Below are 14390 nucleotides of genomic sequence, written 5' to 3'. Positions count from 1 at the left end.
TGGGCTCTTTCTGCAATCCATATTCACATCCATATTTCAGAGACCATGGTGGTCACTACATTTAGCCCATGGCACATCCATCATTAAAACAGATGCTATCCCATAAGCACTAATTGTATTCTGGTTTGAAAAGTTTAAATATGGAAAATGGGAGGCACCATGACTGTCCATCAACCAAAACACCCCAGCTACATAGTCTTTATGGCTGAGATTATAAACTATATCTAAACCAGGGACTTAAAGCTGAAAGCACATTGGAAATTTGACTGCTTGAGTCCACTCAAAATGCCCACCCTCCTACTTTTGCCAGCAGGTAGGTATCTGGTTCTGCCAGTAGGCAAGTATTTTGATCACAATAGTGCACTGAGTGAACCACAGGGACCAAATAGCAATTTAACAATCCTATGACCATGTAGGTAAGCCAGGCAACCATAAATGTATTGTTTTATAAACACTGGATATAGTTAGGGCTTAGATAAGCTAAACTGCTTGGTAGCAGAAAGGCATCACAATAAATCAGTAATGTAAAAGGGAAAGCTTGGAAAGCATTTTTAAAAGGTTTTAGGTTGTTCTATATAAACATTAGTTAGCGTGGCGCTGCAGCATTACATCTGTGTTGTGTGTAGTTCGTCCACAGAAAGATGCTGAGCTGGGTCAGACGCCCCCTTATATTAACAGGCTTTGCTAAATGCAATGGACGTATAAAGTGCAAGGTTTTGGTACCATGAATAAAACAGTTGCCTATTGCCTCAGAACATTTATCATGGGATAAAGATTCCTTACTCATGGCCAATGCGGTCATTTAGTAGCGTGAATGAGATCTGTAGTGCATTTTGTATTGGTGATGTGCTTGCTCCATGAGCGCCACTAGGGAGAACTGAGTGTGCTGCCAAAAGATTCCCTATAGAGGTATATTAGGAATATGATAAGGACTAAATGAATTGGAAGTGCAGAAAATTATATAAGGTAGCTGACTAATGATAAATATGGCTGTGTTTTTCACAAAAATAATGACAACCAGTCGTTTACTAAGATTTTCCTTTAATTAATTTAACATCCATTTACAACAAACCATTTAGCTCTGTATTTCAAGAACCACACACACACAGACTAACACACAGAGAGAATGGGGAAAAAAATAATCCTCTGATGCAGCCCTCGGCTACTCCGCTAATCACAAGCAACATTCTCTTACACATGCACCCTCAGAATGGTTCTTCACACAGCAATGAGCCAATTATCCCTGTGAACATTGTAGTTGTTTGTAGATGGGCCCCGTGACACTGTAATTCGCAACATACTGCAGAAAGAAACCGTGACATGGGTGTAAAAAATATGCTAAACCATTCAGAAATATGTTACCCAACATGCCTCATTACTCTGTAGATGGGTCTGTTATGCTCTGGGTGAACTTGCTAAAACTAGTGGCTCCCAAACTATAGGGCAGGCACTTACAGGAGGCCCAGCCTGAATAACCACTAGAGAACGAACTGTGGAGAAAACCTTATAGAAGCGATGCACCAAATCCACTATTCTAGAATCCGACCAAAGCCTGAATCGTTTGTGAAAGATTTGAGCAAATATTGAATCCGAATTTTCAATGTCCGTGTTTATGTGACAAAAAGTCACGTGATTTTAAGGATTAGGTTCGGCCAGAAACATGGATTCGACTGAATCTGAGACCTGCTGACAAAGGAAACCTTGGCCGAAGCCCAAACTGAATCCTTGATTCGGTGCATCCCTACCTACTAGTTCTCCTAGACAATTTTGATAACCAGTTTGGGGGTTGGTTAGGGACAGATTTGAGGTAAACCCTTACTTGCTGTGCAATATATTCCTGGAACTATGGCTGAATAGATGGTGTGTGTAACCTTTTAAGCTCCAGAAGGAAGAAATTAGTTATAAAAAAGTCTGAAAATCTGTGTGCTACACTAAAGGCCACTGCCCATCATGCACTTGTGCCAAAATTTCAACATCACCATGACATATTGTAATTTGGACTATACATCTCAAAGCACAGGGGCTTAACAAATTAGTGAAAATGCCAACAAAGTTTTCTAAAGTTGGGTAGAACATCACATGGCAGCATAGAAACCAACCAGTGAATGTAAGCAACATATCCGTGAATATAAAGTGATACATGTACTTAACTGTGAATGCAACACAATGTGATTTGCAGTATAATTTCATTAGATTTGCAGTATTCATTAGATCTAAGACAATAAGGGTTCATTTATTAACACTGGGGAAATTTACACCTAAGTAGTAATCCACAGCAACCAATCATTGAATAGCTTCTTTTTCCAGCCAGCTGCTTGTAGAATGGAAACAAACATCTGATTGGTCACCATGGGTTGATGCCCAGGTGAAAATTAGCCTAGTGTTTATAAATGACCCCCAATGACCTTTAATTATCATGGTGCATAAATGAGAGCTCTATCAACAGTAGAATTTCATTTAAAACCAGTGAGGACAGTGGTATCCTGACCTCCCCTAATATAAACACCTAAAATCATTTTGTTTTTTCTTAATTTTCCTGACCCTACAGCTTGATATCCTACATTTCACTCCAAAGACTTGCAGCATTTAGTCATGTTTATAGCAGAAAAAGCAAGACAAAGTCAATGTCAGAGCCAGGCATCTTGTAATTGTACATTGCAACACCCAAGTAACCTTAAACTAACAACTTCCTGGATGAGAATACCTACAGGGTATTGCAGTCCCCATCATGTTCCACTATCTACAGTACAGTCGTCCTGTGATTGGGACACATGTTCTAGCAGCTTTAAATAAGCATTAATTTAGAATAAAAGCTATTTTACAGAAATATAAGAATCTCTAGAGAGGTTTATTCAAATGGGCGAGAACGCCAAGCAGAGGCAGCTGAAATATGACAGCCAACATCAAATGTGAGGCAAATAAGATCCCTGCAACAGGAGAGTGCACGACACAGGGCTGTGTTTAGATATAAATACTAATCATCGTTTTTTTGTATAGAAGAGAACTGTATTTTCCCAAGTGACAGATGGTGCGATGTAACAATAATAACGCTAATTAAATGTGACTGGCTGGAGCTGGATATGTATCACAGACAGGAAAGCTATATCCCAAAACCATGTGCATTTCCCATATTGGTTGCAGTGTAGGGTGAAGCAAACATTTATTGAATGGCCCCCAAACTGGAAATAACAAAACAAAGTGTTTGTATTTTTTTGGAAGATTAATAAATATAAAACTACCCCAGGATTTCATTAAGACCACAATGTGCTAGTTGGGTGAGAGCTACTAGACTGAAGGCTATTGTTTACCCCTGGTAACCAGATCACATTTGCACTGGGTCTGACTACACTGGGCACTACCTCCTCTTCCCTACACTCTTTCCAGCTTTTCCGCTCCCACTGGACTTGCTTGATGATTTGGAGGTGAAAAGTCTGGTCATGAATTCTGAAACGTCAGGCAGTTCTGGGTTGGTGTTCAGCATATTCATGGATTGCTCCATTTCCTAAAGAAATAACAGATAATGTCAACCCCCTCAATATAAACTATTAACATACTATCCCATATGAAACAGTAAATGCTCAAAACAATGGCTTAATTATAAATAGACTGCTGGCCCCAGTGACAGTGAATAAAATGGCTGTTCCTGCATGAAATCAGAGCAGTGTATTAGGCAATAGATAGAAACCTTAACCAGTTTACAGTAAAGAATCAGAATTATATAAAGTGGAGTGAGACGCCCACAACTGGCACTCAGCAGCTAAGTGCCCACCCATTAAATTAAAGTGCAGAATTCCCACAAGAGTTAGTACAACCATCCAGTCAGCTTAACCCTTTGAGGACAGTGTCAGGTCTTGAGTTTGTACAAGATGTGACACATGGGCTGCTGTCAAAAAAAAAAAAAGTTATGCTAAACCAAAAGCCTCACCCTGAAAATTAAAAATGAAATAATTGCATTGATGTTGCAGTTTTGCTTTGTCTGCCACATGCTTTCTGCTGGTGCTCTGCCAGGGAGTTACTTAATCCCCTTGTTTCTATAAGGATCCACCCTCATAGCCACACTGCATACTATTATATCTATAATTATAATATAAACATGTACAAACAAGTAGCGCATTATGAAGTAAAGCTATGACCTGCAGATAAATAAGGGCGTGCAGGTAAAATAACCATGTTCACACCTAGCGGCAAGGGGTGAAAGATTCAATGAGTGCCAGCCAATCACAACAGGAAGATTTTGCTTTGCATACAGATATATAGCCAGCCTATATAACCAATACAGTTATCACTGCTATTGACCGTATATAAGTGAGGCTATAGGTTCAAATGTGATTACATCTACCAAAAGGAATAACCAAACCCGTACTCAAGCAACGGCATTTTAACCCTTTAACTGCCAGCAACGTAGATTTGCATCCCATTCCAATGAACGTTAGTCAAAACGTTAAACCATATTCAAAATGGATCCTGTTCTTGGTATAATTTTTTTTTTTCTAAAAGGACGAAAAAAGACGAATTCATTTTGGAGAGGGGTGCCAAAATGTTACCAATTATATTCACTGGGGGGTGCATACATTTTCCCCCAGGTTGGTGCTTCCTTTAGGAAAAAAATAGTGGCCCAGGAATATAGTAGCACAGTGCCACACTGCCATGTTTCATACCTTTCCCACATGTCCCTAGAGCACACTTAGACTCATACATGAGCAGTAAATTAAAATCCAGAAAATGTACTCTGCTGTGCATCTCACAATCTAAGTTTATTTCTAAGTCTGCCAAGAGATGCTTGGAAAAGGTAAGAAACATAAGAAGCATTTTGCTGCTCTACTTTTTCCCAGTGCATATTTCTCCCAATATAAACACCAGCCTGGGAAATACCTTCAGTGGGACCCAGGTCTGGACTGGAATTCAAAATAGGCCCTGGCATTTCAAATACACAAAGGGCCAAACAGCCCCCAACCAGCCCAATAATAGTGAGTTTCTGCGGCACCTTACAGCAGCCCCTCTGGCATTTGCCAGAATCCACCGATTGTCGGTTCATTGTCAGAACATTTTGCTACCCATTTGTGAATCTGGCTTTCTTTATCCTTCAGATCTACAGAGCGGGTCTTTCTAAGTGATACAGCTGCTGTTATGCAGTACTACTAAGAAATGCTGTTTAAACACTAAGCATCAATAGTGTTCCCATGTATATTTTTACTTGAAAAAAAAAATTAAAATAAAGGCATCCTTTCAGAGCTAAGTTTGAAACTACAATTAGCTATAAAACAAAGCTTTATTTTAAAAGCTTACCCTTCTCATTTCGGGGTCACTGGTGTTCACAACTTTGGGCAGCAGCACAAAGATTAGCAGTGGCAAAACCATCATCATTACCTGTGAAAGAAACAATCTGATTATGATGGATATGTTTTTTGGACCCATGGAGGGAAAAAAAGCAACAAATAACATGACTAAAACAGGAAGAAAAAACAACACTAGATTGTATGCCACAAGGACTAATACAGCACTGATCCCTTTAACTGCTTATCAATACAGACTGGTGTCCCCAATGGAGGGACATCTTTGTATACATGATTTGGCAGCTTATCGGGCCGATACCATTCAGGCCAGATATCGTTTGGGCAGGTTAAAAAATTCAGTCGGATTGGGGACCGCATCGTCACCATGATTATAAATCCCTCTATATCACCCACCCGTAGGTGGGGATATCGGGAGAAGATCCACAAGCAGATCTTGACGTGTATGGCCACCTTAAGTCCCTTTGTGTGCTGTTACCTTGCATATGAACTAAGAAGCTGCATTCACAAGATGCTCTGCACACAACCTGACTATTTCTACTGCTTGCAAAAAGCAATAAATAGGTAGGAGAATTATATCTACTCCTAAGGTTAAAATAAATGAATCTACCCTCACCCCTATCTGTATAATGGTATTGACTGTGCATTTCATAAACGATCATAGAAAAAACAGTGTTATCAAAGCTCTTACCATTGGGTTCATCAGAAAATCAGTCCAGCCCCAAGTCTCCCTCTTAATAAAATAAGATGGAGGCCCAGAGGATTTCATCTGAAGAGGGTAAGGCAGCCGCACAACTTCTGAAGTCTTGATGTGATTAACATATCTGGCCCTAAAGGCACAGGGATTCAAGAAACCAGTTATTAAAAACACAGGGGCAGATTTAGGAAATGTTAATATTTGTCACTGAGTAGTAACAATGGTTACCTGTATGTTAATACTCTTTACAGACTGTTCAATGATGATTTAAAGGGGTGGCTCACATTCAGGTTAACTTTTAACACAGAATGGCCTATTTTTAGCAACTGTTCAATTTCATTTGTCATTCATTTTTATAGTTTTTAAATTATTTGCCTTCCTCTTCTCACTTTTTCCAACTTTCAAAATGGGTCAGTGATCCTACCAGCTTAAAAAACTATTTCTCTTTCAGGCTACCGTTTTAATGTTATTGCTCCATGTTATTACTTATCTTTATATTTAGGCCCTACTCTATTCATATTTTTGTCTCTCTTTCAAACCACTGCCTGGTTGATAGGTTAATTGCACCCTAGCAACCACATAGCCACTTAAAGTCCAACCAGGAGAGAGCTGCTGCACAAAAATCTTAATATAAAAATGGCAAAAGAAAAATGAAGACCAATTGCAAATTGCCTCTAAATAGCACTTTCTACATCATACTAAAAGTTAATTTAATGGTGAATAACCCCTTTAAGTGCAATAAAGTCAATGAATTGTGCTACACTGTTCCTTGTCGTATAACAATTCTAGCTACCATCAGACCAGACTACAATATAAGTGGATTATAGTGAGCAAAGCAACAGAGTTAATAACATTTTAGAATGTAGTTTGGCTGTGTTTAAATTAAGCAAACATCTTACTGGTTGCTATAGGTTACTGCTACTGGGCAAGCAGTGCCTTTTATTATATAGGAGGAGTATGAGTTAAAGAACAACTAAAAGGCTGTTAGGTTGATATCACATATAAATGCTATAAATATACATTTATAATTATCCATTGTTTTTATATGTAAGTTGTCATTTTACGTGTGTGCTGGTGTCCTGAGACTGAAGGGCCCCACAGAATGTGTCTTTCCTGCTTCAACACTGGCCTGATGTTAGGTAAATATTCAGTGATGGTAAAACCTATACAGAATATCCCTATTGTGTCTCATAACAAGAATGACTAGTCTCTGCATATAACCTCTTACATGTTTGTATGTTGCTTTATTGCCCTTTCATACAGTATATTGTGATGTGCTTGACAGAACACAATCCTTACTTACCTCATTTTACCCTTGGATGTGATGTCCACTCTAACTGGTTCAAAGCGATGAGCTGGAGAAATAACTTCTACCACATATGAGCCAGATGGTACATCATGAACAACAAAACTGCCATCAGTCCTGTGAATAAAACACAAGAATTAGAGAAGCACAACCTATCCCAATACAAACCAAAAACATCTTCTTGCTTTGGCCTAACTGGAGGCTTCTAGTCACCACCAAAATGGTTCAGAAAAAGAGTGTTTGCCATGCTCTGCTATGGCAATGCAGCTCTCTGCTGTTTAACCAGAGCACAGTGGATGTCAGGATACCCCCCTTGTACCATAGCCATAAGCGCAGATTAATAAACCCCACCATACAATAAGACACAAATGTTACATAGTACCTCACACTGAGCACAGATTTAAATATTTTAAAATGAACTAAATAACATATTTCAGATCTACACTTTTGTACATTTGCTGTTTGCAGGGTGTTTTTGCTTTCTGGTTGAGAATCATTAAAGTAAATTTCTTCTTTGGGCATGATGAGAGAAAATGTAATTTTAAGCAACTGCCCAATGAAAATTGAAGAACATTATTATTGTAAACATAACTGCAACCGAAATAATTTTTTATGTTTGGTCCTGTAGCAGAAGTCAGTTTTGTCAGGTCTGTTAATCAGCTAGCTTCTGCTATATTGTTGTGTCACGTTATACTAAGGGATATGTTTGTATTAAGGCAAGGTCACAAGAAGAGTAGATCCGCTTCTCTCAGTCCCGCATTTTTCCGTCATGCTGAGAGAAGTAGATCCACTTTTCTACGCTTCCAGTGTGCCTGCACTGAAAACTACACTGTAAACCGTGAAAGCAGGCAGTTTTGGGTGGACCTATGCTCCGCCACGTGTGGCTGCACCGACAGTTTTCAGTGCATGTACATGGGCAGCATAGAAAAGCGGATCCGCTTCTCTCAACCTGATGGAAAAATGCAGGGCTGAGAGAAGCTGATCTATGCTACATGTGACCTTGCCCTTATAGTATCCAGAAGGAGGTAGAATTCCTATTGTTTCTACCTCCATATTTGACGATTCAGCCCTGAACGTCTGTGAAGGGTGTGACCAATGGTCGCACGAAAGATAGAAATTGCTACGTGTATGGCCACCTTAAGGGAAGTTGGGGACTTCTATAAATATAGAGAACGTAAAGAATAAATGAACAACATATATTTTGTACTTGGTAATGGATTATATTTATTATAACATGTTTTAATGTTATAGTGTAGTATTGGAGCAAAGCGTTAGTTATTTATTGATTATATAAAATACCTGTGTATTAAAACAAGATATGTACTGAGGAATTTATGTATTTATAATATGGAACATAACTGTATTAAATTATACATAGTCTGAGGCTGCTGAAAAGAGATTCAGGAAAGGGAGGATTTCCCTGTTATTCCCTTTTAAAACCTATGGTTATGAGTAATTGTGATACACACAAAGCTGTGTGGCGCTTGCCTTTGAGTAATAAAAGGCTGCCATTTTGAATGGATAATACACTTTGGTGTTCTGGTGGAACAGGCCTTCTTTCTTATGTGAAACTGCTTTAAATAGCAATACGATTTAAAAATAGGTTTTACACCAATTAATAATTTTAATTAATGTACATAAATTTGATTAGAATTACATTATTAAAAAAAAGATAGAGATCCCCTTTATGAGAATAGGTATTCTCATAAAGGGGATCTCTCTCTTTTTTTCTTATCTTTACGTTCTCTATATTTATAGAAGTCCTCAGCTTCCCTTAAGGAAATAGACGTAGCAATTTCTATCTTGGCCATACATGTAGCGATTTCTATCTTTCATGCTACCATTGGTCACACCAGAACATTGTGCCAGTTTGTTGCAGTTTAGGGTATTTCCCCAACAAAATTCAAGGGAATCTCCATCCAAAAAAATTGTTGTTCACACAATGAAAATAAAAGAAATAGCACAAGTCTAAGCAACCTTCCCATATACATTAATTACCAATTTGTAGAGGTTTGGGGTTATTTGCAGATATCCCCATTATACAGAGCAGAACCTGCCTGGCTGTTTCTTATCTCTGCGCTGCTGGTTTTGACAAAGAAGCCAGCTGAAAGGATAAATGACTGCCCCTACATTGTTTCAGGAGTCAGATCCAAAGGACAGGAAGGCCTAAACAATGCTTTTAGATGCAAGTATATTTACACATTACTTTAAACCCACAAAGCAACGTTGAATGTGTATTAGAAAACTGATTAGAATGATATTCTCCTTCGCTCTAGAAAACCACCCGATTTGGGCTTGAGAACTCTTTTACATATCCCAGGCAGCTCCCATTCTTACCGCAGAAAGCCGACGTGTTCTTCGCCATCCACTAGCACCCGAGCAGTGTTCACCCAGTCCTGCGGCCTCACCCCAGGCACCACAGCCCTGCCCTCCACCTTGAATTTATCGCTGCCAGACCCCGGACTCAAGACGTCCAAATCCGCGCTGCAAAGCTGCAGCAACGCCAGCAGCCACAACGAAAAGCTGCGCCATCCAACAGAGATCCCAAGAGCTACGGCCGGCATGACAGAGGCAGGACACAAAAACACTTCCGGTCTAGCGCTTCCGCCCTGTAGCTCTCCGCAAATCGCAGCAGGTCCTAACCGGAAGAAAGCGCCGAAGCGTCTTCATTGAATTGAAACGCAAGAAAATGTTTTGCGTTCCAACGTTAAACAAATGTTTTCTTCAAATCCGTTAACATGTATAATTTTCTAATTCATATTTAAACCAGGTTACAGTTTAAGGTTACTTCTGTTACATGTACTGCTTTCAAGGGCTGCGCCGATAAGTGTTTCTTCCCTTTGTATTTCTGTATTAGTTAACCACCATATTTTTAAAGTGATACTGACACTAAAAAAAATACTTTTCAGAATATCAATGTACATAAAAAAGTTAACTATAGGTCATGTTGGTCACAGTGTTTTTCACTGATATGGCTGCTTTTGTAAGTAATTGTTACCTGAACATGACTGTCCCTTCTCTGTCAGTTACAGCTTCTAATGCTAATGGCCTACTGCTGCACAAATATGGCCGCCCCCTTATAGGGGAACATGGAGGGACAGATAGGGTATGTAAAAGCATTGGGCAAATACTTTTATGGCAAAATTATAAATAGCATGCAAAGATAATGTTATGATATATTTTTAAAAAATTGTTTACTTTCAGGTGTCAGTATCCCTAAGTATATATTACAAACCGGATTCCAAAAAAGTTGGGACACTAAACAAATTGTGAATAAAAACTGAATGCAATGATGTGGAGGTGCCAACTTCTAATATTTTATTCAGAATAGAACATAAATCACGGAACAAAAGTTTAAACTGAGAAAATGTACCATTTTAAGGGAAAAATATGTTGATTCAGAATTTCATGGTGTCAACAAATCCCAAAAAAGTTGGGACAAGTAGCAATAAGAGGCTGGAAAAAGTAAATTTGAGCATAACGAAGAGCTGGAAGACCAAATAACACTAATTAGGTCAATTGGCAACATGATTGGGTATAAAAAGAGCTTCTCAGAGTGGCAGTGTCTCTCAGAAGCCAAGATGGGTAGAGGATCACCAATTCCCACAATGTTGCACAGAAAGATAGTGGAGCAATATCAGAAAGGTGTTACCCAGCGAAAAATTGCAAAGATTTTGCATCTATCATCATCAACTGTGCATAACATCATCCGAAGATTCAGAGAATCTGGAACAATCTCTGTGCGTAAGGGTCAAGGCCGTAAAACCATACTGGATGCCCGTGATCTCTGGGCACCACAAACAGGAATGCTACTGAAAAGGAAATCACAGAATGGGCTCAGGAATACTTCCAGAAACCATTGTCAGTGAACACAATCCACCGTGCCATCCGCCGTTGCCAGCTGAAACTCTACAGTGCAAAGAAGAAGCCATTTCTAAGCAAGATCCACAAGCTCAGGCGTTTTCACTGGGCCAGGGATCATTTAAAATGGAGTGTGGCAAAATGGAAGACTGTTCTGTTGTCAGATGAGTCACGATTCGAAGTTCTTTTTGGAAATCTGGGACGCCATGTCATCCGGACCAAAGAGGACAAGGACAACCCAAGTTGTTATCAACGCTCAGTTCAGAAGCCTGCATCTCTGATGGTATGGGGTTGCATGAGTGCGTGTGGCATGGGCAGCTTGCATGTCTGGAAAGGCAGCATCAATGCAAAAAAATATATTCAGGTTCTAGAACAACATATGCTCCCATTCAGACGTCATCTCTTTCAGGGAAGACCCTGCATTTTTCAACAAGATAATGCCAGACCACATTCTGCATCAATCACAACATCATGGCTGCGTAGGAGAAGGATCCAGGTATTGAAATGGCCAGTCTGCAGTCCAGATCTTTCACCTATAGAGAACATTTGGCGCATCATAAAAAGGAAGGTGCGACAAAGAAGGCCCAAGACGATTAAACAGTTAGAGGCCTGTATTAGACAAGAATGGGAGAGCATTCCTATTCCTAAACTTGAGAAACTGGTCTCCTCGGTCCCCAGACATCTGTTGAGTGTTGTAAGAAGAAGTGGAGATGCCACACAGTGGTGAAAATGGCCTTGTCCCAACTTTTTTGGGATTTGTCGACACCATGAAATTCTGAATCAACATATTTTTCCCTTAAAATGGTACATTTTCTCAGTTTAAACTTTTGTTCCGTGATTTATGTTCTATTCTGAATAAAATATTAGAAGTTGGCACCTCCACATCAGTGCATTCAGTTTTTATTCACAATTTGTTTAGTGTCCCAACTTTTTTGGAATCCGGGTTGTATAATTGCTCATTACAATTGGCATACACAAGTATCTGCCTGCCAGAATCCTATATGTAACTGCACTGTAAGGCAACTTCTGCTCAGTTTAGCACAGCCCTAGAGAAATTAAAGGGCACCTGGGAATTTGTGCACCACAGCCAGAGGCTTCTATCCAAAAACAAATTCCATTTTGCCATTTAATAATAATTCAGAAATCAGTTATCCACAAAGCTCTGAAATACAGCAGTGCTAATTCAGAAAAACAATTCCTCATTTTTTACTTATTTGCTTTTTTTTCTTTTCTTTTTGTAATAATGAGAATTCAACTGCACATGATAATAACTAAGCCATGTTGAGGTGAGGTGACTAAAATGTTTTTCTTTATTGACCAGTTTATTGTTAGGGCTTTACAAGACTGAAAACCGGACAGTTGAGACCTGTTTGGGTTGGCAACCCTATGGTGTGCTGTTGAAGCAGTGCTTTTTTTTTGGCCTGTGTGGGCCTCACTGTACTTGAAATGCTAGGGAGGAGTGTAAATTTCACTGCAGGAATGAAGGAGTAAAAGCAGAATAAAAATGGGCAACCCCCAATTGACATTTTAATGGTACATGCCAGCCCAGTTCCTCTCGCTGCTTGGACATTCAGATCTCCCAACCTTTACACACACATTTTAGTGCAGGCCTCAAGCTGCAAGGGAGGTTAGAACATTGTACAATGATCAGGACTATATATTTTGCCTGCAATGTAAGACCTTACTGCAGGAATGCACAGGTTAGGGGATAGCCCCAATAAGGTAGACAGAAGTGAGGCTTGTTGAAATGGGCACACACATTAATGGCATTCATTAAATGTATTTATGTCTTAATACGCTTCTTGTACTTCAGTATAATTGTGCTACAGTGTTCCAGTGTGCCTCCTAGTCTGCTTTGATGAATAGCGTGCAAGTGCAATTATTGATACTAGAGATATTTCAGGGTTCCCACAACAGGCTGCATCAATAGCACAGCAAAAGAATCACATGCTAATGGTGTTTTAATGGCATGTGCCAGAAATCATTGGAACCCCACTCTGTGAATTAAGAGGCAAGGTGCTGTTAAAATTCTCAAACAAATGCCCTTGCAATTGCATTCATTTGCACAAATAATTTGTTTGTGCTGCCGTAATAATGCTGAAGTTCCAGAGAAAACACATTGTAGGAAAAAAACATGCCAAACCGTGGCTAGTAAAGTAAGTAAATGTCCCATTAGGAGTCAATAGGAAGGTCGATTGGGGTATCACTAATCTATAGATGGCTGAGGGACTAAGTTGCATGGAAGGAAAATAAGTGATGCTGTATGGGGGTTCACACTGAGTAATTCTAATGTTAGTTTTCCAAAATGCCAAACCATTTCCTTGTGGCAGTAAATTACAGAATCACTATGGAGCCCACTCTTTTCAGATTCATACTGGTAGGCAATGACATTACATTGTTACACCAAAGGGGGATAGTTAGCAGAGGTTGGGGGTGGGGAGTGTGGGTTCCAACAACTTTGACTGGAAGTTATTGTTACTTTTTGTATTATGGGGAAAAATAAGAAAAAAAAATGAGGCTGAAAATGTCTCCAGTTTGTGTCAGAAGCGGTAATACATTTCCTGATTCCAGAAATAGTGCACTTTAATCAATACTGTACTTGAATATGAACATAAATAACCTTGCATTTTGATATTGTTAGTATTATTTTATTTACAGGCTAGAGGGCTCCCCCCTAAAGCTTCTTCCCTTGGCACAGACCCACATACATACATTATCACTTCTCTTCTCCAGAGTAAACAATACCATCTTGGGATTCTTTGCACAATTTGCTGCAATACACCTCAATAGGTGGATGTTGGTGGTATTGCCCCTCACATATATATGTGCTTGTATGGAGAGGGAGAGAAGAATTGTACATGGGCCCTATTCTTTATATGACGGCAACATATTTCACAGTACCTTACAGAGATTATGCATCTTTCATATCAATCCCTGCCCCAGTGGAGCTTACAGTCTAAAGTCCCTATCACATTCACACACATCAAGAGCCAGTTAACCTGCCTGTATGCTTTTGAAGTGTGGGAGGACCCTCATGCAAAACCTTGGAATCAAACTTAGGAACCCAGCACCGTGGAATCCAGCAGTGCTAACCCCTGTGCCAATGAGCTGTCCTGCACCTATTAAAGGGGGGGGGGGAATTAAGTATTAAAACAATTTGATGTTACTGTTCCTTTAGACTCATTCATACTAAAGCACTTTTAAACTGGGCCAGCATGAATCATTTGTATTCACC

The 14390-nt window shown here is 39.5% G+C and overlaps 1 protein-coding gene across 1 annotated transcript; it reads right to left on the bottom strand.

The window, feature by feature from the left end:
• Positions 1-1024: 1024 nt before the first annotated feature.
• On the bottom strand, positions 1025-9870 carry emc7 (ER membrane protein complex subunit 7). Its single transcript, NM_001079099.1, is given in 5 exon segments — positions 1025-3502; positions 5287-5367; positions 5983-6121; positions 7292-7411; positions 9632-9870. Coding segments are annotated over 5 exon segments (714 nt in total). The 5' UTR covers positions 9859-9870; the 3' UTR covers positions 1025-3355.
• Positions 9871-14390: the final 4520 nt, after the last annotated feature.

Source organism: Xenopus tropicalis, chromosome 8 (assembly GCF_000004195.4).
Source record: "Xenopus tropicalis strain Nigerian chromosome 8, UCB_Xtro_10.0, whole genome shotgun sequence".
NCBI classification, from domain to species: domain Eukaryota; kingdom Metazoa; phylum Chordata; class Amphibia; order Anura; family Pipidae; genus Xenopus; species Xenopus tropicalis.
This window is presented reverse-complemented; position numbering and strand designations above follow the sequence as displayed.